At 47.9% G+C, this 25,339-nt stretch overlaps 1 protein-coding gene across 4 annotated transcripts; it reads left to right on the top strand.

The window, feature by feature from the left end:
• The first annotated feature begins 605 nt into the window (after window positions 1-605).
• On the top strand, window positions 606-24,542 carry LOC134038583 (cingulin-like protein 1). 4 transcript variants are annotated; one of them, XM_062484051.1, is made up of 21 exons: window positions 606-777; window positions 7,521-7,625; window positions 8,616-8,740; window positions 12,239-12,356; window positions 12,544-12,762; window positions 16,275-16,853; window positions 17,497-17,763; window positions 18,138-18,236; window positions 18,630-18,773; window positions 19,335-19,433; window positions 19,635-19,841; window positions 20,007-20,111; window positions 20,241-20,393; window positions 20,494-20,661; window positions 20,917-21,090; window positions 21,679-21,768; window positions 21,902-21,985; window positions 22,091-22,209; window positions 22,294-22,402; window positions 22,644-22,807; window positions 23,120-24,542. In XM_062484051.1, the coding sequence occupies exons 5-21, from the start codon at window positions 12,724-12,726 to the stop codon at window positions 23,205-23,207; spliced, it is 2,688 nt and encodes an 895-aa protein (XP_062340035.1). In that variant the 5' UTR covers window positions 606-777; window positions 7,521-7,625; window positions 8,616-8,740; window positions 12,239-12,356; window positions 12,544-12,723; the 3' UTR covers window positions 23,208-24,542. The 4 variants fall into 4 exon arrangements, with proteins under 4 accessions (XP_062340035.1, XP_062340033.1, XP_062340034.1 ...); XM_062484049.1 differs by having other exon boundaries at window positions 12,541-12,762; XM_062484050.1 differs by lacking the exon at window positions 7,521-7,625 and having other exon boundaries at window positions 12,541-12,762.
• The last annotated feature ends 797 nt before the right edge of the window (window positions 24,543-25,339 follow it).

Raw genomic sequence — 25,339 nt, 5'->3', positions numbered from 1 at the left:
TAAGTATTAACAATCCTCCCACAAGCAAACAAAGCGTCACAAGAGGTTTTCATTTTGTTTTTGAGATGTCTTCAACCCCTTTCTCAAATCCCAGTGAATAAACTATTACAATATGTGACACTTAAACGACTCGATCCCTGATTTTCTCCTCCATCTACTATCTCAAACATCTGTGTGTAGGAGAATGACCAAATGCCCAATGTTTCTATTACTTATATAGTAACAGTAAGACTCATAGCAATTTACTCATTCCGTTTACAGCTTTCAATTTCTATAGATAAATAAAGACTCCAAATAGCATGCAGGTGATTTTTGGCTTTTATTAACTGAAACATATTTAAGAAAATATTTTTAAAGATTTAATAATATCTCATCTATTCACTTAGATGAGTCAAAAGTATTGAGCACACGATTCTTTATAAGGGTTAACTGGAGTCAAACATTCTTGGAATTGTTTGTTTTTTTGTAAGACTAGAGACATTTCCAAACATGGCCTGGGAAATATCCGTTTCTGTGGGAGGGAGGCCTTGAGAAGGGCACAACTTCCTTGAAACACAACTGACATTAAATCATGAATGTTTTCGTGTCTTTTTTTTATACAATCGGTACATGAACTCTTTGTCAATTTCCTAAGCCGGTAAGACCAGTGTTTGACAGAACACTGTAATACAGGTGTCAACGCCCTCTTTCAAAGCAGGTGCACCACCCACAAGTTAAACTAACTTGAGCACCACGAGGATTCAATTTACAACTGAACCTGGACGCGTGCAGTGACAAGTAAGCCAAAAACGAATTCTTACCATTATGCGTTTTTGTATTCAACTGTACTTGATGAAAACTAAGAATTTTAGTTCTAATCACTAGTCGAACGCTGTTGCCTACTACATTGTATTCGATTGACTGGCACTGTAATGAACAGGTTTGACAGCCATTCATTTATGTTCTGTAGCCGAATGTATAACTGACCTCTAGCGAATTCTCACTATGTTCCGTCATTTAACGTATTCATATCCCATTGTGAAGAAAAAAAATAATTGTGTCAAGGTTAGTCGTGTACATCAATGTATAAATGTGTTGCATATTACAGTAATAAATACTCCAAAGTTTCAACATAATATAAATCGTAGTCCGAGCTCTGTAGCCTACTGTCTGATAGACATAAACAAAAACTTACCACGTGAGAGTAAAGGATGTAAAATATATAGCCTATTAGCCGTGCATGTACATGATGTACTTTCTCCACAAAAACAATGCAATGAAGCATGTATTGGGGTCTCTAAGAATGGCTCTCCTAATGGAATAAAGTTGCATTCTTCTCTTTCGCCTTCGGGAGTTAACCAACCAGCTGGTCTTGAATATGGCTTGTTTCTGCAATAGCTGGCTAGTGCTAGAACCAAAATAGTCTCAACAAATACTGTATTAAGACAGGACAAGGGTTAGTTTAGAAGTGACCCAATGTCTTTTCAGTTTTTTTGTCAATAGGCAAGATATTAACATTAAGGACATTGCTTGAAAGGATACTAGTTTTGGGATGCAAGTACAGGTCACAGTTCACTGACAATTAACAAAGAGGCTTAATTTGCAGCTTTTAATACTGTTTTTGTGCTCTGGGCTCTGATAAGGACTCTGTATGGAGTCACACTTTTCCCTGGGTAGCGTGGTCTTGAGGAGTTGATATAAAACGAGTACTTCTTTCTCACAGGAAGTCTGTTTTCCGATGAGGTCACAGGCTTACCTCTAGCCACACAGCTAGCACTCCTTGATACCTCAGTTACCTCAGTTACCATAGAGCTGAGCTATGCAATAAATCAGGATCAAGGTAGATTCCGGTCTCGGCACAACATAAGATCAACAGTCTCCTAAGTAACATTGGTGGTGCTGGGACTTGCTTTGTCTGATCGTCACCGGCTTGGTATGGCCAACACCCAGATTTGCCCTTTGACCTCTGGCATTGAGTTTCTGTCAAACTCTGAACACCAATTAACTATCCCATTAGAATATGTGGTATTTTGGCCCCATTAGAATCAGTGTTGTTTGGGTGTACAACAATGTGAGGCCTAGCTCAATAAAATGTAGAACAATGGAGAAAAAGGGTAATTGTTGTTTTGACATGGTTATTAAGAAGTTACCTTCTTGAGTTAGGTGGGCTTGTCCCACTGGTGTAATTGAGGCTTTACAGCAAAAGTTCTTCTGCTGGTCAGTTGAACTTACCTCCCTCTTCCTCCATCCCCTTCCTCAAGCAAGTATTTTAGCTAAGCCGACTTACACCCAACAGCCGGCTATTGCGTGCCAGCACCTGGCCATATCATCACAGGATGTCTTTTCTCCATATCATTTATCTGACAGAAAGTCGGATTTCCTGTGACACATCAGAAACGCATCGGTTGTCTAAAAAACAGTTGACACTCTGGAAATGTACAATATGAAGTATACATTAGAATATACTGTAGACTTTATGTACGAATGACGGTGGAAGCTGGGGTAGGAGCATTACTGTACTGTAAACTAAGTAACTCCACTCAAGTCGAGAGCATAGTTTAATGACACCTGTAAATCCCTTCTGTCGCTTAATGCTTCGGTTGATGATCGTTGTCCAATCCACCTTGTCACTGTATCCAGGAGGAAGTGACATCTTACATTTGGGCCCTCCTGCTAAATCACCAGGCTGTTAGTTTATCTCCTGCTCTTGTTGAATGAGTGAGAGATTGTTAGGTAGGTACAAGTTAGGTTGGCATTCTGTTATCTCAGCTACGATAAGCCGTAGCCTTGCATACAGTGGGATCACCTCACTGTTGTCTCAACACATTATGTAACTATACTGGTCTGTCACAGTAGGATTGTATTACTTAAGACCAAATGCGCCTTTACGACCAAAAGGATGTGACAGACCGACAGATGTTTTATGATGGGTGACACATAGGCATAGCCAAACCTATATGGTAGGGGGGTGAATCGATTCTTGGGGTCACAAATTGATAAAAAATCGCTTCAAGAAAAAAATCGATTCTATATATATATATATATATACGTAAAATAGAAAAAAACATAATAAAAAAATCGATTCACATAAATTTGTAAATCAATCTGAATCGCTAGCAGACTGAATCGCGATTCATATGTGAATCGATTTTTCCCCCACCCCTACTACATGGCATTCTCAGCATTCAAATGAGATGTTGTTCTGGAATGTACTTTTTCTTTTAATAGCCTTCCATTATCCATGTTTACCTTCAGCGCATCTTACCGGTGAAGGTTGGTTGTACCACACCTGCCACCTGTTTTGTCATTGAAGGTTTGTTTTGGAACTGCTTTGACTACATTACAATAATTATGATGACGCTGATTGGCGTGTTAAAACCAACAATTAAATTAATGAGTCTGAAACTTCAATGCCTTGTTGGTTCACATATTTCATATCTAAGGATGTTTAAAAAAAAAAAAAAGTTAAGATATTTTATTTTATTTTGCTTAATGTGTTCCTTCGAGCAGTTCATAATTGTTAGCAGTGGTCTAACTGATAAAGATGCATTTTTGAAATTCCTTGAAGCTGCAATTTGGTATCTGAGAGAGTTGCTGTAGCTTTAATTATTGGCATTATTGGCAGTTCCATCATTGTTTTGGAACAAGGTTCGGGTGGAGCTTTCTAGGGAGTGTGGAAGGTGATGAGATCCAACCTTGCTTGGATCTGCCAGCAGGCTCGTCTAGTGAAAACATGGCATTGCCCTGTCTAGACTTTGTCATCGTGTGTGCTACTCATGTTATTCCAGTGTGTGCATTTGTATGTGGATGTTCTCACCATCGCATAAGTATTAGCCTGTCCTTCAGGTTTCCTACAGAATAGAAACACTCCTGTGTGTCACTCCACCTGTACACTAATGCCATCTTTATCTCAAGGCTCCTCCTCCTTCTTCCTGTAACTTGGAGGCAGATAGCCACACCTTATTCTACAGCTGTGTGTTTGTGAGCTTGCATTGGTGGAACGGCCCTCTGGTATCTGGGAGGGTGTGGGATAAGTCTGTCCCACTCAACAACTACTTGTGGTGGGAGGGTTATTGATCGCCCCGAACTTTGCCTTGGTGCCTCTGTGCTCCTATAGCTCTCCCAGAGCGGGCATCCGGTGTACTATGCCTTCCTCATTGGCTGCTGGAAGACTCGGCTCTGGGAGTTACTGTGGCTACACCCAGATTACAGCGCTAAGATCCATAGACATCCATAGCCAGCGTCATGCTGGTTTGGAATTAACAGCACGGGGCGCACCATAATGAATGTTTACTGTTGCCAGGCAACGTAGGGATGGTAGTGTGTGTGTGTGTGTGTGTGGGGGGGGGGGGGGGGGCATGGCAGGACTGAATTCCTCTGGGATAAGTCACGCTGTGGAGGCAGAAAAGTCATGGCGGAGGAATTTGCGTTACTGTACGCACGGTGTCACCCTGTCTCATTGTCAAACATTTGGTCACCGGGCGTTATCAAACTGGTATGCCCACGTTGGCAGGTTTATCTTGTGACTGTCTGTATTATGACTAGGATCTCAGGTAGGCGAGATGGAATGTGGCAGCATGTGGTTTAATTCAACAGCAACAAAGGACCACCGGTGACGAATTGTCAGCACAGAGCACTGATGATGAGTCAATCAGTCAGTCTTGACTGATTAATTGACAGCCTAATTCATTGAAGATCATTGATCTTCTTTTTTTTTTTTACGGTTTTGATGAAACTTTGCAAGGGTTTCCTTATCAATATTTATTCGCTATATCAGCAAGCAATGAGGGAGCGCTTTACCACATGTGAGGCTAGCTGTATTATTAGCCGTTTCTTCTCTTATCGTCATGAGATTAACTGTGGACAGCTTGACTGACACGTAGACCTGCAGCATGCTCTGCATTAATGATTTTACAGGCTGTCATGGTTGACTGGTAATGGAGACTTGACTGCTGTCTGCCAGTTCTCTGTGTGCAGACTGGATGCAGTTGAGCGTTGTTAGGCCTCGGGGGCCCAGATCTCCGAAGATTTGTCGTTCTCGACTCCACACCCGTCCATACTATGCACTCTGAAGCAACAAAAGGCTTAGCCTAACAAAAGCGTGTTACCAGAAAGGCCTTTGAAACTCTAGTTAATAATCCCCAATGCACGAAAGCCTCAAGTCTAGGTACACTTGCATTACTGATGGGATTAAGTGAAGGTTAGTCTTCATACTATCTGACGCTGACATGTCAAAGGAACCGATAGAGAGATTGGGAAAAAAATGGTGGATCATGGTGTGAATCATGGGGAATGTTCTGCAGTCAAACGTGGAGGCCTTCAGCCATGTTTCTGCCTGAACATTTTCATTTCAGAGATGACTAAGAAGAATGCGTGGGGAGTTTTGATCAGGTCCACTGTTTTCTTCGGAGATGGAGCTCTGTTTGAACTGATAGTTGATGAGTGTTAGAGGGGGGGGGGGGTTAGAGAGAAACACAGACAGATAGACAGTCAGTCAGTCAGTGAACACACACCTGGTTGCTAGAGGAGGTTCCAGGTTTGGCAGAGGCGACCCATCCGGCATATCTCTTCCGTTCATGGTGAGCTAGTGCCCTGGAGAACATCACAACATCTATGGTGGGAGGTTGTCTCTTGGTAGTTGCTGATGTATTTTTTATATTGGACTATAATGATACATCAGTTCATGTCACAAAATAAAAATAGAGCTCAGTTCTGAGAAAAACAACAAACACGCATTTTCTTAGTTCTTAGTTTCATCTTGTCAGACCTACATTCCTACGACTGTGAGAACAGCCAGTGCAATCACTTACTGTATCAGTCATTATAAATAGGGCTGTTTCTTCCGAGTGAACAATCAATGTTTACCTTAAAGGGGAAACTCTTGACTCGCCCCATGAGATAAGGGTTGGATGTTTTGTGAGTTGAGAAGCTGTTTAAAGTGAACGATTTATTGGCATTTTGCAATCGAAGTCTGTATTATCAGAGAGGCCCAGCGGTTGAGAGGGAAAGCGTTGACAGCCCCGCCCTGCATGCTAATAGGGAGTTCCCTGGCCCCATGCCACCGCCAGACAGCCAAACTGCTGCTCCCTGCCCCACCCTGGGCAGGGCAGCCCAGAGTTCCAGTACCTGGGGCCTCTCCTGATCTAGCACTGCTGTGCTCCGACCTCTCGTAACCCACTTAAGGAGATACCACTTAAAACGTCTGCCGTAGTGAAAAGCCATTCTTCGTAGCTACGGGACGATACACGACAGAACGTGCGATGGAGCTTATTGAGGGGGTAGATTTGGCTATGAATCATCAGCCATCTCATGTTTTCTTTATGAGCAGTGTTGTATACCTGGAAGGCATTACACATTAACCTCCTCCACAGTAAGGGGGGACTAAGGGGGACTGAGCATACTGATCAATCAGGCAGGCAGACACAGCCCAGCCTGCCCTCCCCCTCCTCCCCCCCACACACACACACATACACTGATGAGCTTAGCCATGCAGGCCAATGGGGTCGTAGCAGAGGTCAGGCCGGTGCGCACGGCAACAGGGCTCCCCCACTAACAGAGAGGCAGAACAAACCGCCCGTTTCCCTCCCAGACAGACCAGCTCAAGTTAGGACAGCTCAACTCTTTCGCCATGTCTTCGCTGTTTTCTTCGGACTTATGCGTAAGTATCCACCTTAGACTTGTGACGTTTCTTGATTTGTTTCTCCAGTTGTAGAGAAAATACAGCAGACGGACAAAACTGCTCCGAATGTACTCTTGTTGATGCTTGGGATTGACTGTAAAAATACCACCCAGTCAACAGCCCTGAGGGAAATGTCTATGACAGTTACTGTACAAACTCCTACCGACTTATCTTCCAGTTAGTTTGCTTTTCACAATCTGACTGTTTGACTTTGTCCCTCTGATGATTTAGGCAGCCTTTGCTCGTCTGCGCGGTTTCTCACCGGTGGTGTAAGCGAAAATGTAAAGGATGTGCTCGACTGTCTGTTTTAAAGATGGCCGCAGGACTCACAGGATTATAATCACTGGACTTCCACAGCGTCCTTGTTTGGGTCCCCTCTAATGTGGCCATCATTATGATATCAGTTTGTTTTCGTAATCACTGATTAGATTTGTGTTCCTCCTCAATGTACCTGTTGAGAAGCTGTTTGTGTTAGTTGATGTTGTACTGTAGCATTCCAAACATACTTGACTAATCGGATACCACCCATCTTTGTACCTGAATCAGACACGGCAGTGACGCTCTGATGGCCTGTCATTACTGTCGTACTGATCTATCTATCTCCTGCCATCACCCGGCACCACCTCTTGGCCTGTCTTGTGTGAATGCTGCTGGTTGTCCCTTACAAATGGCAGCTTTTCTCATGCGGAGAAGCGGAACCAACAGGTTCGCCCTTCGCTAGGGCCGGATCCGTATGCTCAGCTCGAACGGACCAAACGGGATGCGTCACCCGTCACCGTACAGTAGGCCAGGGAACCTGCAAGAGAACAGGCTCATGTGCATGTGACCAGAGTGTGATATATCTTGTGTCTCTTCCACACAGTCCACGGGGTCCCAGAGAAAGCTGCCATCTTCCCTGGTGAAGCTCAGCAAGCTAGTGGAAGACAAAGTCAACATCCTTCGCAGCACACTTCCTACTGACCTACAGGTTAATTGAGAGGCAAAAACCATGAGCTCTTCACTTAAAGTATAATTCTGGCTGGTACTGTAGAACGCCTTTCTTGAATTCCTAGCTTTCAGAGTGTTTCTTCAAGCCCGTTGACTCATTGCTCACAATTTAGTTCTGATTTTGTTAAGTCTGAATAGAAAAATGTTGCAATGACTAACAGCCATCTTGTCCTAAATGTGCTGACCCCTGCTTAGTACGCATGAACTGTGAAGGGTTCACAGGATTTTCAGCTTCGCAGCTTTGCTGGAAGCTTCGCTGGAAGGTTGTAGTGAGAGCCAGGGTGGAAGATTGTTGTAGTGAGTGTTGAGAGGGAGATTGCTATCTATTTGTTTGCTTAGACCAGTCTTGTCAGGGAGTTGTGGTAAAGTGACTCTGAAGTGAAATCGACAGCAGACTAAGTATTTACTAAAACATCCTTTCTCTCAGACTGGTTATCGCCACAATCTGAGATATCAACCTCGTAGTCCTGCGCCAGCTCATTCAGTTACAGAATTTGAAACAGGCCGCTTGACGTTGTCGCTGACATTTTGTCAGGCTTTAAATCAAGCTGTGGAATCTCTTCAGTTTAGTTTTTTTATGAGTCGCATCTGCTCCAAAAATCCATGCTAATTCAGGTATTTGTTAGAAATGGAAAGCGAAAAACAGAGAATTGATCTGAGACTGGGAGCTTATTGGCTTACGGGCCTGCAGACACATCATGTTAGGCCACCAGTCACACTCTACCAGGGGCCAATGGATGTACAGTACCAGTCAAAAGTTTGGACACATTTTCCCATGTGTCCAAACTTTTGACTGGTACTGTATATATAGGTTAATAGCTTCTAAAACTGACATTTAATTGTTGATTTATTTATTACATATGCTACAAAAGCATGAATAGAAATCTAGACTATTCTCTCTGTAAAGTAATGATACTTTATTGTGTGCGAGAGGTTCCTTAATGTGTTTATTGTCCTTGTCTCTTATCAGAGTCCAGAGGGCCATGAGAGCATAGAGGCTTTGGGAAAACACATCCTTCAGAGCCAGGAATTCATCCCTCACCTCAGAGAGATAGAGAAGAAGACCAAACAGGAAGTGACCAGACTGCTGCAACAGTAAGTTAATGCCTCAGTCAGTCCTACTGTGTATCAAAACCCCTCCGTTCTATGAAACAACTCTACAATGGACAGATGATGGTGATGTGATGCTAAAACGCAGGTGCCAGGTTCAATAGTTTGACACATGAATGGTACTATACCGTCTAGTTGAGGTGAAAACAATAGCTGGGTGACAGTTTATAAAGTACACAATGTACAGTATCAGTCAAAAGTTTGGACACATTTTCCAAAGTTTGTGTCCAAACTTTTGACTGGTACTGTATATAGTGGCTTCCTGTTTGCGTGAGGAAACTAGGCTGTGGCTACGGAATTCAGTGGACATAACGTTTTGTTACACAACGGATGTTCTTTAAATTGTCCTGGGTGAAGTCATGCCAAGAGATGTCTTAGGTGCTGACTGGTTGACACAATTGTAATCCTTTGGCTGGAGATGAATTAAGGAGTGCTGGATCTAAGCCTTGACATGCTAACTTTTATATGGGAATGCCGGTATTTTCCGTGACAACACTATGTTCTGCTCCGGTGCTATCGTCAACAGCCTCCTGTTGGTGCTTGTCGTTTTTTTTTCGGGAGATGACTATTTGGTAAATTGATACACCCTGGGTTTAAAGGGAATCATGGACTGTATGTAGTGTAGTGGGGTGTGTGAGGTGCACACAAAACCAGACCGACGGCTTTTTACTAAATCATTTTAACAGTTCTCGAAAACACTTTGGGATTGTACTACTTGACATGGGCGAGAGACTCCAGAATGACAGGAAGGGACATTCCTGTTTTCACTTTCAGTCCATTGCTGCACCGATTGGCTGTTCACAAATCTCGCACAGACGGGCCAAACCTGACAGATTGGTCAGTTAAGGCCACCCTCGAAACAGTATCACCCTGGTGGATGTTTCTCTCTCTTGTTGGAGTAGGTCCTTTACCAGGCTGAATGTGTGAATCTGAATGATCTCTTCCGTCAATGAATGACTCCTTTGCCGGAAACGCCTCTGTATGTCGCTTTGGATACAGAAGCGTAGACTAAATGAGCATGACTGATTACTGGTGTTTTGGATTCACTCTACATCCTCACCTGATACAGACCTGTTTCCGGCGTGGCGAGTTGGAACACCCAAGCTGACTGACTGTCAGCTCAGTGTCTGTCGGTCCCACGGTTCTCCGCCGATACGGTCGGTCCAAACTCGCTGCACCTCAAGTCGACCTCGTCCAAACACAGCTCGCTTCTCGTGAACACCGAATCGAGATGGAAAGGCTTAGAGGGCAACGAATCAGATCAAGCGCCCATTCAAGTCATTTGTGTGCCACATAGAAACACGGTGGGTTCTTAACAACTGCGTTTGACAAGGTTTTAAGCAACGTTCAGCCCTGGAGTGGATGTGGAGGAACCCAAATTGAACCCAAAGCTCCTTCTTGGTTTTCCCCCGGATACACAGTGCCCCTCAGCGAAGTTATGCAACACATGCTGTGGCTCGCCAAAACTAACAGCCTGGGTGACAATGCTGAAACGGCTGTGTGCACCTCCCTCGAAGCCTGGTACACAGCATGGATATCACCCCAACAACACACAATGAGAGAACTGCCCCAGACCTGTTTCTGCTCCTCAAACGTTGCTATTGTGTTATACTGTCTTTGCTTTATTAGTTGAAGCTTTTGAAACCTTGATGAGCCTTGGCGTCGGTTGTCCAGACAGCTGCAATGCCAGCCCAAGGAATCCAAATACAATTGTGTCAGGGCATGATTCACAGATACAGTACATGATAGTGCTTGAAAATATTTTGGCAATTGAAGTAATGGATGTCTGAGATGCAGTAGCAGTTGAATACTATCATATGGGGACAAGAACTGGAGTTGATGTTCACAAAAATGGTGATCTGCTGTAGAAATACAAAACTTCACGACAAACAATGCTAGCAATCCCCATCAAATATTGGTCTACTCAGCCATTGTTATTGTAAGGTGAATCATTCTAAACAAATAATATGTAATGTAATATAAAGTCACTGGTTTAAAAAAATGAAAAACTCCAGGAGGGATTCTGTGAAACTTTGAAGTATGCACTTAAAAACACCTAACAATCCCCCCCCCCCCCCCCAATAATTATGAAAAAAAACTGTATTTGTTCCATACATCCTGATAATGATGTACTATTTGTAAGCACCTAATCAGAAAAGCTTGACAGCTGGCAATGTGTGGTGTGTGAATCTGCCGTGGCATACACTAAGCATGCTGGGATAGACCTCATTTCCAAAGCCACATAAACAAAAGGTTAATGAGGGTTCACAAGCTCGCTGCTTTATGTTTATCCCTTCAGCAGATGCCAACAGATTTCCATCGATGCTGTCAAACCGAGCTCCTAATCACTGGAGGCCATGGGCTGGAGCTGTACAGGCACTATCACACACACACACACATGCACACACACACACTCTCTCTCACACATTTACACACTCACACACATAGGCCATTTTTATTTGTAATCACTGTCTTTCAGTGAATAGTAGTTACCCTTCCCAGAAATTAGACACAATATCTAGCCTGACCTTGTTTTTATCATTTTAGTCCGGCCCTACGTTTTAACGCGGCCATATGTTTGCCTGGCATCATTTGTGATAAATCCACTAGAGAAACGTACAATTTTGTTTCATTGCTTCCCTTAGATTCGCGCGTTTGATCATTCTTCAGATAAAATGATTTAATTTCCATCTAGTCGTACATCATTAGCAAGAACGCTAATCAAGTTTTTTGTCTTGTGTGTGATGGAGTCATTTAGCAACACATTGTTTATTCCTTCAACAGCCCTTCAACGGTCCTGATAGCATGACTGGGAAACTCTCCTTTCTGTATGAATATTAACACATACACAAGCCAGCGGAACATGAAACACACACTTGAACATCTCATCAACAAAATGTGCATATCTTTTCCCTCAGGCCATTTTCGATTCTTGTTCAATTGTTTTCATTTGCGAAGAAGTGGCCCTTTTGAAATTTGATGTTAATTTCCTGATACATTTTCATCAAAAGCTTTCTCTCAAATGAGATGTTCCTGTCCCTCTTCATAAACCGCACTGCTGTCCTGTTTGTGCCACTCAGCTATGACAGATGATAAGATACTGCCTTCTGGTGGAGACACTGTGAACTGCGTTCAAAGCCGAAAATAAGGCGCCGTTCCGATGTGTCGAGAGAAGAGGATGATATGGTGTGATGTCCGTGACAGTCTTGCGTCAACACACTTTTCATTTTCGATATTTGAATGCTGAATGTTGTTGACCTTTCGTTTTGAAAGCTCATGCTCATGAGTCATGATAAAACAACCTACCGGTATCTGTCTTATCTTCTCGCCTCTGTACTGTGTACTTTGTGTCATTAGGGAAATGTACCTAGACTGAGGCCACATTAAGCACAAACAGTTAAGGCAAAAGACAAGTGTGCCCTTTGAATGGCTTGCTGTCCTAGACTTCCACCTCTGACATATGCTATGCTCTGTCTGTTTCAGACTGGGAAAGATTCAAGAGCAACGAAGGCTGTTGAACGGTGAGCTGTCTGATTTGGAGAAACGGCAGGCCGAAGTCGTCAGCACGCTGCAGAGAAGCCCACACTCAGGCACTCACACTGTAAGTACACGGTTACAGCTGACTCTATTTGACGCGACCGCCTCGCCTCTCTCCTCTGCTTCAGCCCACTTCACTTTGCACCCTAGATTAGACTGTTGTTAGACTGTTGCATACCAACGGTCGGCCCTGTGTGTGTAACCTGCTAGCGTGCTAATGAGGAGCGCTGTGTGTGTGTGTGTGTCAGAAGCTCCTAAGGGCCAGGAGGGAGCTCCAAGCATCCATCGCGGCCAGGGCGGTCCAGTCCGACAGACTGGTGTTCCAGGAGCAGGCCCTGAGCGCCCTCCACCAGCTACTGAGCGAAGACGCCGTCCGATACCGCCAGGAGATCCAGAGACTGCGGGACTTCTCCGGCAGGCTGAGCGGCAACATGCAGGGGAAGAGCGAGTACGAACAGGACAACAACATGGTAACGTCCCCCCCAGGTTTAGCTGCCTCTCCACTACCAGTATAACCATCTTCCCATCCCGTATACCAGCACCGCTCAACCCTGCTCCCAGAGTGCCACTCCCCTGAATGTTTTTCATTCCAGGCCTAGCCCAGCATACCGATTTCAGCCAATTAACAAGCTGAATTGTCAGGGCTGCCAACCTTTCAAAAAACCTTGGAGTGAGATTTGGTGGGGCCAACCAAAAATGTTTCTGCGTACAAAGCAACCTCCCCCCCCACCCCCCCAGACGCGTTTTCACAGGTGTTCGCGCGTCTATGTTGCTTCACTCCGTGTGCCTGCGCCTCGTCCATTACTGTTTACAACGCTAGCAGGACTACATGGTTGGCGTTGCCTTCTCAGCGTGAGAAATACAAGGTGTGGCGTGAGAGCGTGTGAAATGGTTTAAATGCGTGTGTCTCGTGGCCAATGCGTGCGAGTTGGCAGCCCTAAATTGTGCTTGATACAACTGTGGTTGGATTGACAACCTACAAGGAGCAGGTTTGGACAGCCTTGCTGTTAGCCTAACACCCTTGAGCACGCTCACAGACAGCCCATAGGTAGTAGTCCGTAGGTAGCCTAACGTCTTGTGCTGTGTCGGGAACATTGGACGAGCCCACAAAGTACCTACGACAAACCCTCCTGACAGCGAAGGCAGGGAGAGGCATGATGCTGGTACAGTTCCAGTATGTCTACAGTGGAGAAGCCAGCGCCGTAACCGCATCGACAGGAGAGCATCCAGCTGTTGTCCACGTCCCTCGCAGACAGACGTGTACACCGTGAGCTGCGTGCAACATCTGCCAACTCGGCTGTCCCAAAAACACTCCTGTCACAACGGGTAAAACGGGACTGACGAGGAACGCGCCGCAAATGGGCCACTCCCGTCCTCCCGCGCTGATTTCAGACTTGTCTCGATCTAGATCTTACACGTCCAATGATTGGCCAGTGTACAGCATGGTACACATAGTCGTACTGTCTCGAGCGCACACACGCGGAAGATGACGCGAATAGCCCTCGAGGATTCAGCAAGTGTGGTGTGGTTCGTCCATGTTCTTTACAAGAAGGACAAATAGCGGGCCATATTGCAAAGCAGATTGCCGGGGTGCTAAAGTTCCTCGAAGTTTCACCCCCTGTAAGATATGTGCCTGTCAAACAGTACACTATTCCTTCTAATTGATTAATTATTTAGTACTTCATTTTGGACATTTACCTCTTACACTGACATATTTTGCTCTCGTAGAGAGCAAGCACCCTGAACTATGACAAGCCATCTGTGTTGGAGGAGACATTGCCGAATGTTGTATTTTTTGTTTGCAAGGGGGATTATAATGGGGGAGAAGTGAGGAATGGGAAATAAGCCCCCCTCTCCAATTAAGGCACATACGCTAGGACAGTGTTGGGGATTTGATCAGATCTGGGTCAGTCTGTATTTTAAAACTCCGCACCATATGTCTGAGTTTGCCACGCCACTCCGGAATGAGGTCCCGGTGTTTCCTCCACGAGCTATCCGCCCAAGGGGCTGTCTGCCTGTCTGTCTGATCGTCTCCCTTAGCCTGTCTCACCGAGTCCTGCGTGTCAGGACAAAAGACAGGCATGCAGGCAGACAGACAAACAGACAACTGTGTTTCGATCGACAGAGAGGCACCATGAGTTGTGGGCGCGGGAGGGCTCCAGATGCATGTCCTTCCTCTGGGTGACTCACTGGGATTGGCTGGAGGCCAGCATTCTCCTGGTGGGGGCAGGGCTGAGCGAGGCCTTGGTTAGTCTATGATGTCACTTCCAGGGGGAGGCGGGGGGTCATGGGAATCGGTTTTCACCCCTAAACCTCAATCCTTTGCGCCACGTACTTCACGGCAGACACAGCACCGCGATGCTATTGACCTTCTGTTGGCATAGCAACAGGCTGCTTGCGACTGTTGGCATGGTATTATCCGGTGCTGCCATTTGGATAATGGGAGGAAGTGGTGCTTTATGGATGGTCATGGCAATGCAGCATCTCCACAGTGTTCCACCGTCACAAACGCCAACCCACCGAGCTAATTAACTGTGAGCTAACCATGTCCTTTTTAGGGGGGTTTATTCACCCAAAAATGCCAGTCAGCAAATGATCTCAAGGGCTAGTGTAGAAAATAATAACATTAAAATGGGGCTTAAATGATTATCCACGCACGGTCTGTAAACATGGTAAATACCCCTCCGGCGATAAGCGGTGATCCTAACCCCCAGAGAGAGCTAGAGTCTCTTGCGGCGTCCCTCCGCCTCCAGCCCTCTCTCCCTTGGGGAAGGGGGTCCTGGCGAGACCCAGGATTAGACCCTCCACGGGCCCCAGCCCAACCTGGACACTGGCCATTTCATTTTTATAAGCTGCATTAGCATGATTGCACTATTTGATTGCTAATTGACAGTCGGTTTAGTAGCTCTTAGGTGACATTGAAAATGCGTTCGATTTTTTTGGGGGGAGGGGGGGGGGCCCTGGCCCTTCTGTCGGCACTCGGCAGGGCCACCGTTTTGAAATGGGGTGTGTGTGTGTGTGTACATGGGTGTTTGTGGGCTCGGGCATGTCTGTGTGATGATGGGTTGTTATGAGTGTGTGTGGGGGAGTGCTTGTTACATGAACATGCAGATGTGGACGCCCCTCTGTGGGGACTTGTGTCCAGCTCTCCACAATGCCGCTGTGTCCCAGTACCCACGCCTGGCCAGCCTGTGAACCCCCCCCGCGCGCGCTCTTTCGCGGAGAGCAAGGCTTTGCATAACGCGAACGTGTCGCCGTGATCCCTCTAAGCAGTGGAGAAATATGTGCTGATGCAATTACATTAGGCAAACTAACACGAGCATTAACGTCGGCCTTCCGCATGAGCGCTCCCCGGGGCCGTCGCTCCGGGGGGCCCTACTCGTGGCTTTTCGGGGAAACGAAGAGAGAGGGGAGAGAGGGGAGAGAAGGGAGAGAGGGAGAGAGGGAGGGAGGGAGAGGGAGAGAGAGGCAAGGGGGAGACTCGCCTGATTGATCCGTCTGAATGTCACCCAGCAGCAGTGTGTGTGTGTGTAAGCCAACTCCATTGATTTGTTCGGGGAATACGATCACGTCTAGGGCTGATGTCATCATCTTGCCACGAGGCCCTCCGTCAGGGTTGTTTACCGCATGTGACGCTGACAGACAGGCGTGTCACCAGGCGTCGAGCCGCGGAACCGTTTCCAAATATCATTTTTATTCCCCAATTAAGATATTGACTGTAATGCCTGCGAGGGGGGGGGGGGGGGGGGAATGTGTGTTTTGGTGTAAGTCGGATCAGTTGCGTTCAGTGAGTGTGGAGACAGAATAGGAGGCAGGAGATTTGATAAAAAATCTGAGCTTTCGGCCTTTCTGTCATTGACCTTTGAGTCACAGAGGGTTTCTTGGCAGATCTGTGCCGTCAATCAGAACCAGGCCAGAAGACTGTCTTGCATGTCGACCTTTATCCCAATGTGTTTTACTGAAAACAAGATCTTTCTCTTAGGAGACACCCAGTAAAGAGACTAGGAGGGAAGCAAATGGTGGGACGGCAGAGCTAGGAGGGAATGTGGTTAACCGGCACAAAACGAACACCGAGGACGACCCCTCTAAGGACTCCCCTCCACGGCCAGACCGGAGCCAGGCGGAGGAGCGCGAGGAGGAGCGGGCCTGGAGGACCAATCGGAAGACAGCCCTGGCCAGGGGCTCTCTCCTGACTCGCTCGGGTAGCATCAAAGAACTGATCCACAAGTTCTCTGGTCCCGACTGCACTCCCAGCTCCCCCGGGAGTCCCCAACTCGTCCCCCACGCTGTGTCTCTGCCCGACCTGAGCCAGCCTGCCAGGATGTCGACCCCCAGGCGGGGGGTGAACCCTGGAGAGATCAGCTCCCAGAGCGGTGTCAGGACCGCGGCCGAGAACCACGTTCCCTCCATCATGCTGACCCCCCCCCCGGGCAGAGAGATGACCCCCTCCCTGAAGGAGACCAGGGCTCTCGCTGACTCGGCGCACAGAAGGGGCGCACACGATCCCACCCAGAAGACCGACTCTCAGATGGGCTCCGTGGCAGACTCGGGCATGGGTTCGGTAAGTCGCGGCGGCAGCTCCGCGACGCAGCCAAGGACTGACTGACCGCTTTTGGCGCACAAGGCCGCCCCCCTTCCCCCCCCCCCCCCTCCACTCCCCCAGCCTTGCACACGACCCTGCATGAAGACGATAACAGCATGGCCCATCCATCCGCCCGTCCGTCCATGCATCTCAGCTACTAACAAACACCGGCCCCCCGTCCTTTCAGCAGCTTGGCGTCCAAAAAGCGGCATGATATGAGTCATGTGTGAAACGAATCAATTAGTGACTAATTACTCGTTTGTCTCGTTTTTGTCGTTGTTGCATGGGCAGCGCCCGATGACGTTTTGTCGGCTTGCTTTGTGTGTGCTCTACAGTATGTTGACTCTTGCACGCCTGCCCCATTGGTTCACACGACCCGCAAATGTCTCCCAGCGGAGAACACAGCACCGTCGTAGGAGCTTCGCGCGCCACGCTACGCCGTGCATGCGTCGCTATCCCCCCCTCCCTCCCTCCCTCCCGCTCCCCCATCCTCCTTCGCTCTCTCCTCTGTCTCGATCTCCCTCTTTGCCCCTCTCCCCGCTCTTTCTCCCATCTCTCCTCCATCTCATCTCACATGATGTGTGCGTGTGTCCCCCCCCGTCCCCCGTCCCCCCTCCCGCAGGAATCCGACTTTGATCCCAACAAGCAGCCCGACAGCCCGCCGTCGGAGGAGGAGCCGCCCGCTCGCAGAGTCCCTCCCAACCCCAAGTATCAGCTGTTCCTCGGCTCCGACATGATCGGGAGCGGCTCCCGGGATCCAGATGGGCCGGCGGGGGAGAACGGGCCCCGCGTGTCCCGCTGGGAGAGCGCCAGCTCCAGGTTCGGGCCAAACTACCGCGGCTCCCTGGAGTCCCTGGCCTCCAGAGACTGGGACACCATGTCAGACAGGGTGAGGGAAGCCAGAGCTGCTGACAGGTTGTGTGTGTGCGCGTGTGTGTGTGTGTGTGTGTGTGCGCGTGTGTGTGTTATCACCAGACTAGATCAAGTGTGTGTGCGTGTGCGCGATCATGAGTGGCTGGAAAACGGCAACATGCGGGGGTCAATCTAGCAGCTCCCGACTCCGGCTGTGTGAGCCACCTTCGACCTGGACTCCGCCCTGAGCGTCCCGCGGCGCCATCTGCTGGGGAGAAACCAGTTTGACGCGTCCCGTTTGGCTCGCGCGTTGTCCGTGTCTCTCTTCAATCGCTTTCCGAGCACGTTCCCCCCACTGCACATCGTGTTTAACGTGTTTTGTATGAAACGTTGTTTGTTTGCGTGTTCCAGTTTGGTGGAATTGACAGTCCCCCGCGAGTGTTCAACAGCCCCTACGCCACGGCTGTTTCCATGGACTACAACCCCGTGTACAGGATGGCAGACTACAAGGTTGGACACAGTTCGTGAAATATTGTGCATCTAAAAAGAGTGTGACACCAATGTTTCAAATGGAATTAAGCCACTCAGGGTCCTCTCCACTCAACCCATCTCTCCTCTCTTCTCCTTTCCTCTCTCTTCCTGTCCCTTTGCTTTCCTCTCTGTCGAACTTAAAGTATACTCACAAAGTGTACTTCCATACAAACATACTTAAAGGTGTACATATATTATGCAAGTTGTGAATAAGCATGTGAATATGCAAAATGGCGGTGCACTTCCAATTGTGTAGGAAAAAGCTAAATATATATTATACATAGATAAAAATGTAAATGATATGTAACTGTACTATTTTTCTTGGGTCTCTTTCCACTCAACACATCCCCCCCCCCCCCCCCCCCCCCCCAGTCGCTGGAAGGGAGGTCGTCTCCTGTCAACTCCGAGTACAACCTGTACAACAGCAGGAGCACCAGCCCCGTGCTCACCCCCACCCTCACCGCCCCCCGCACCCGCTTCTCAGCCTACGACTCGCTGTCTCGGAGGAGGAACGAGGTAAGCCCGCCGGACACACAGAGGTCACTGTAGGTCACTTCAGACAGGCTTGTACTCGACATACATTGTTTTTCAAAAGTACCGGTACTTTGGTACCAAATCGGCACTCAAACCCCCAAAAATGTACGATACCAGAATGTCTAAAGTTACGGTAGTACCAGGAACATACCCTCATGCAGATTCTGGAACTTTCTAACTCAATTTCGCTGGTACAAATGTTGGTACTGTGACAACCCTAGACATACAGTTTACATTTACATTTAGTCATTTAGCAAACGCTCTTATCCAGAGCGACTTACAGTAAGTACAGGGACATTCCCCCGAGGCAAGTAGGGTGAAGTGCGTTGCCCAAGGACACAACTTCAGTTGGCACGGCCGAGAATCGAACAGGCAACCTTCTGATTAATAGCCCGCTAAACCGCTCATCCATATGACCCCCCTGTGTGCTAAACACAGTTTAGCATAGTCTGTCAGATGTAATACTGAATATCTGCTGACAAAGCTCTCACAATCATCTGAGTTTGTCCACACAGTAAGGTGACTGACTTGTCATCGTAACAGGTGATACCCAATCCTCTCAACGCGCGACCCACCTTCGCCGCTCCTAACAAGAGGGATTACATAGAGGAGCTAACCAGGCAGCTGGATGCTTGCCAGAAGGTACGATGCTCTAAACTCCGGGCGCTGTGTGATAGCGAATTCAGTGTTCCTCCAAACAAACATGTATGCTCACACAGTACTTTCTCTCACACACACACACACACACCTCAAACATACACGCACTTTCTCTCTCACACACACACACGCACCACGCACAGACACGCTTCACGCTCCCTGACCAAGCCCGCCGTGCCTCTCCAGAGAAACCAGTTCCTGGAGGCGGAGAGTATGGAGATGGACAAGGAGAGGAACCAGATCCGCTTCGAGATGAGGGGCCTGCTGGTGAACAACGAGGACCTGCTGAGGACCAACGCCCAGATGCAGGGGGAGACCAAGAGGACGAGAGACAGGATGCAGGAGCTGGAGAGAGACAACGTCGCCATGGTGGAACGCTTCAGGCTGATGGAGGTACTGTACAGAGACACCTCACCCCCACCACTCTGACTCAGAGCTCAGCTTATCCAACTCTATGTTTTGTTTTGTTTTTCAAATTGAAGCTCACGCGGTTCGGCTAACATGCCTCAGAGTCAGAATGACAGCCCCCAAAAATGTGTGTGTTTGTTTGGTTTTCAGGCTGAGCTGAAGGAAGCCAAGGATGTCATGGTGGAGGCCAACACGCAGGAGTACGCCTTCAACTTCCTGCAGCAGTCTCTCAAGAACAAAATCCAAGACGCCGAGGTACGCTGGGACGCAGGCGGCGCGCGCGTTCACACGCGACTTCCCCGTCATCGACCATCCAGCGAAGGAGAAACCCTCAGTCATCCCTGTGCGCCTAATAACGCGCGTCTTCCCCCTGGGTTCCTGTAGGAGGCGCTGGAGAAACAGACGCTGCACTCCCAGACCCTGTCTGAAAAGCTGTGGCTCTCCGAGAGGCAGCTGGAGGAACTGGAGGTGCACAAGGGAACGCACGACAAGAGGACCGCCTCCCTCAGCACCACCATCATGAGACTGGAGGCCGAGGTAAGTTAGGACAAAAATGACGCCCCCACTTGCCTTATGTGTATGGGCCTGGGAGTCCTAGGTGTGTGACGGTATCGCTGTGTTTTCCGCAACACCCCAGCTGGGGGACGCCCTGCAGGGGTCCACCCAGGCCTCGGCAGAGCTGAGCCTGGAGCAGAAGTTGCGAGCCGACGCCCAGCTGAGGGTGGATGAGCTGGAGGAGAGCCTGCTGGAGAAGACCCAGGAACTGCAGAGGGTCCAGCTGGTCGTCAGCAGGTTGCAGGGAGAGGTCGGTCCTACCGGGTCTAATCCTACTGTGATATGAATACTGTCGCCGGGGCAGCATCCAGAATTGGGATAATTAATCGAAATCGGGAGTTGTGTGAACGTGTCATCCACGAGCTTTCCGACGTCGCCCCGAAAAGACACCTCGCGATAGAGAGGGCGGCGTAATCCGGGGGGGAGCCGATTTTCAGGTTTCCGTGAGCGGAAAACCCCCCAACCCTAGGTGAACAGCTTTGTTGGGTGTGTGCCTCGCGTGCAGGTGTCGGGCAAGCTGATGGACAAGGAGCGCACCCTGGAGGAGGAGATCCAGCTCAGGGAGCGCACGCAGCTGCAGTGGAAGCAGGCCGAGCGCACCGTGGACGACCTGCAGATGGAGCTGCAGAGCTCCAGCCAGGCCAGGGACGACCTGGGCAAGCAGCTCAAACAGGCCCAGGTACACCCTCCTCCCCCCTCCCTCCGTCCTCGCCTGGACGGACGGCCGCAGGACTGACACCTCGGTTGGCAGTGTACGAACATTTTAGTCATTTAGCTGACACTCTTATCCAGAGCGACTTACAGTAAGTTACTAGGCTTCATTACAGGCTTACTGACTAGAGAACCAGACGATTGCCTCTAACCCGTGCACGTAACGTACATCACCGCATGTGAAATGACGGAAATTCCATCCGCACTTATGGAGATTTTTTGGGGGGGTTAATGCAGTGTTTAGGATGCAAATCCTATAAAACAATCAAGTGCTATTCCAATCTAAAATCGACACAATTGGGCCTGCTTTTATAGACTCTCATTATTAGTAGCCGCCTATGAAAACACGACTCGCCGTTCCCCCGTAGATGTACGCGGAATAACTATAGACGTTTACACAGACCAACCAGTATGCATGCTAATCTGGGTATCTGAGCTTCTACGTGACGACGCGGAAGAAGTGTTGGCGCTTTTCAACTCGAAGCTCCAGGCTGGATTCGAAACGTGTCTCGAAAGGCCCATAAATGTGTGTGTCGCGTGTCCCCTCTTGTTCCAGGAGAAGATGATTGACCTGGAGAGTGACTTAGAGGAGATGCACGACAGTGAGCTGCGATGGGCGGCCAAGTCCAAGAGATCCATCGAGCAGGTTCGTGTCCCACCGGCGCGCCGCCTGAACACGGAATCGCCGAGTCAAATTCCCCATCGATCCCCATGTGATTCGGATTCGGGTTGAGATTTGGGATTCGAATACTGAGTCTCACCTCCCCCTCTGGTTGCAGAATGAACAGCTCCAGTTGAAGCTGAACCAGGAGAAGGAACTGAGCGACGAGCTGGAACGTCAGAAGGACGTGCTGGAGAGACAGGTACGTGTACCTGTTATAGACACTCCTGATCACACGGTAAGGGTCTGTGAATGTGTGTGTGTGTGTGTGTTTGTGCCTGACTTTACGGGTATGTGTCTGTGCTAGATCCGTGATGTGCGTATGGAGGTGGAGCACCTGCAGAACTCCAAGGTCCAGGATGACGTCATCTCCAAGACCGAGGTTCGACTCAAGGAGCTTGAGAACACACTCAGAACGGAGGAAAGGTCAGTGTGTGTGTTGGGTTTATATGTCATCACTAAGCACCTCTCCTGTGCCTTTCCCTGTGTGTTAATGCCTTGTCTTTGCAGGAATAAAGTGATTCTGACCAATACCATCGGTAAGCTGGAGAGGAAGATCAATGAGCTCTCAGACCAAATAGAGGAGGAACACAAGCTTGCTACGGAGCAGAAGGACCTGGTAAGAAAGTCACGTTTACACCATCGGGGGGCACTAGAGAGTCTTGTTAAACGAGTTCAGCGTCAAAATCGAATAAAGAAAAACTGAGTCAGTGCAGTTCACGCACTGTGTGTGTGTGTGTGTGTGTGCGTGTGTGTTTGCTCCGGTTTCGAACGTGAGCCGTGAGACGGCCGACACGGGGGCGCGGGAATGTTTCCGCCGAATGAGACGGCTGACCTTTGAACCCCTGTGCTGTGTGCAGATGACCCAAAGGATCCGCTCCCTGAAGCGCCAGCTGAACGAGGTGGAGGAGGAGGCCAGCAGCAAGGAGGCCAAGCTCCGCCACGCGCAGCGGGAGCTGGCGGAGGAGAGGGAGAGCAGCACACGCCTGCAGAGGCAGCTCCTCGACCAGCACCTGCAGATGAAGTAGGGGGCGGGGGCGGCTCGGCCGTGTGCGCATGGATCACTGTGGCACTCGACTCCTCCGGGGGAAAAACCTGTGAAGTAACACTCTGCTTTCATTTCCTTCTCCGCTTCTCTCTCTCTCTCTCTCTCTCTCTCTCTCTCTCTCTCTCTCTCTCTCTCTCTCTCTATCTCTCTATCTCTCTCTCTCTCTCTCTCTCTCTCTCTCTCTCTCTCTCTCTCTCTTTGTCTCTCTCTCTCTCTCTTTGTCTCTCTCTCTCTCTCTTTGTCTCTCTCTCTCTCTCTTTGTCTCTCTCTCTCTCTCTCTCGGTCCAGACGTAAGGAGTCCAGCTTGAGGATGGACCTGAGTGTGGACGAGGAGGACTTGCCCCGCTCTGCTCTGTCCACCGTCTCCAAGGCCTGACCGGAGCCCCCAGCGTTACAGACCAGCCTCGACCCTCCCCCCCCAGCACCGGGACTGTGCCACTCTGCAGCACCCTACTCTGTCCTGCACAGTGCTCCGACCGCTCCCGTGTATCACGCACACAAGCTTGACCTGCAACCTTCCCTGTTCAAAGCTTTACGGCCATAACGAACTGTGCATTATTCGTGAGGGATCCAGCATGTCTTGTTTTAACTAAGTGGCCTTATCATGTATGGAGGGGATATCGGGCTTGATTATTCGTTTTTTTTTAATATAATTTTGAGATTATTTATATATTGTAATGTTCCTAAGGTATAACCAAAGACTGGGTTTAATAATCACTGTCAATATATCCTAAATTGATTGTGTCTGCAACAATTCTTTGCCAGCATTTTTACCTCACACCTATTTGAAATACTAGAAAGCGTTTGAGGGAAATGTAAATGACAAAGCTAGCTTCAGGGTATGTTTGAGGAGACGTTGGAAAGGAAGCCTGCCATTAGAAATGGGAAATGGCTTCATGTTGTAGCGGACTGGAAGTATGTGAGCGTGAAGACTCTAATGCAGTGAACTGTTCAAAGTATTGTAGACGAATGTGTTTGCAGCTAAATACATTTTTTGGAGTAATAACATTAAGGTTTTTGTTGTCGTTTCTATCTGCAATATCTGTGGAAACTGTTGAGGACAGTTTTATCCAGTGTCTGCTGTGTACATTCCCGTGTGGATAGATGCCTGGATGGTTTTCTACAACGGAAACAGACACTTTTCAGTTGATCTCCTGTTTACAATGTACAGTTGTTTGTGTGGAGACTGACATGGATACTGCCAATACATGCCCTAGTTAAGGTCCCTCCTACCTTAGGTATCATGCAAACTATGACAGTCATCGCTCCGAGTATAATAGAGCTTCAGGTCTGTCCCATACATTTAAGTGGAATTGTATGATTGTGTACATTGATACATGGTTCGTATCGTCATGCTGTTGAAATGTAAAGGGGAATGAGGAATAAAATGCCACAATTAAGCCAAGCTGACAATAGCAAGGAGTTCAATAAGAGTAAAGTTACCGTTGAATTGTCACGCGACTGGTGTCAGAGGGCTTTTCGTGAAGGGCACGATTTATCACACAGTACAATACTGTACTAATCATACGGATCGAAGGCTATTGATCTCGTTTGACAAAATATGAACGTTAGAAATAGTAGGTATTATATTTTTGTATCTGCTTTCACACTCTACAGGTGCTGCCGGGTATTTATTGCGGTTTCTGATGTTCTATATGGCGAGCTAAGAAATGTCTTCAACTCTGTATTATTAAAAAATATGTAAAAAATATACAGTGGCCGTTTTGATTCTCAATTCAAAGCTTCTGCTAATAGATTGAGCCAATAGGACATCATCTCATCTTCTCATTTGCTACTAGAAGTAGACATACTATTTACACTAATTGGTGTAGGAAGAGATTCTATTTCCTACTTCAAATGTTTCCATGGCAACACATCTCATTTTACAACTTCGACTATTGATTATATGCATGCCATGGTTATAATCCCTTAAAGTGTGTTTGGTTATGAAGTAAAAGTATTTCTTACAATGCTGAATATCAGAGGTCATCTTGTATTTCTGAATGTATTTCTTTTTATCAGAGTGTTAGCCCTAGTAGAAGAGTTGGACCACAGTCTCTAGGCAATATTACTCTGAGATGTTTGCAGAGTATAAAACGGTATCCATGACAACTGAGAGTGCGGAAGAAAGTGTACTTTACAGGGAGACAACCTCTGCGACTCCTTATTGTACCTAAGCTTTCTCATCTCCTAAGAGATGAGAAAGCTTAAGGAGATGCTTGGTATGAATATCTATAACGCCAGCTATGAATCTGCCAAACCAGAGTGACTTTCAAAAACCACTCTAGTTAAGATCAATGAAGATCATCTTTCTTAAGAAGGCTAGGCTACATTGAAATTTTAAAAATGTAAAGTCTGAAAGGCTTGATTTAGGCTGCACGAGGTCATCTGTAGGCTTTCCCTGAGAATACAATGTAACTTGGCATTGCAAATATTACAACCTTTGCTTTGAGGAGCAAATTGGTTGCATGAGATTAGGCAAAGCATGGCAGTGATGGTTCGCGCGTG

The sequence above is a fragment of the Osmerus eperlanus genome, chromosome 18, assembly GCF_963692335.1.
Source record: "Osmerus eperlanus chromosome 18, fOsmEpe2.1, whole genome shotgun sequence".
NCBI lineage: Eukaryota > Metazoa > Chordata > Actinopteri > Osmeriformes > Osmeridae > Osmerus > Osmerus eperlanus.
The sequence above is the reverse complement of the archived record's forward strand: the minus strand, read 5'-3'. Positions and strand labels throughout refer to the sequence as shown.

Bases quoted from the DNA above. Each gene is read 5' to 3' on its own strand.
- LOC134038583 (XM_062484050.1), top strand. From the start codon at position 12,724: ATGCAGGGGAAGAGCGAGTACGAACAGGACAACAACATG. The intron at 18,774-19,334 runs GTAAGCCCGCCG...TCATCGTAACAG, and splicing joins TGTCTCGGAGGAGGAACGAG to GTGATACCCAATCCTCTCAA. The intron at 21,986-22,090 runs GTACGTGTACCT...TGTCTGTGCTAG, and splicing joins AGGACGTGCTGGAGAGACAG to ATCCGTGATGTGCGTATGGA.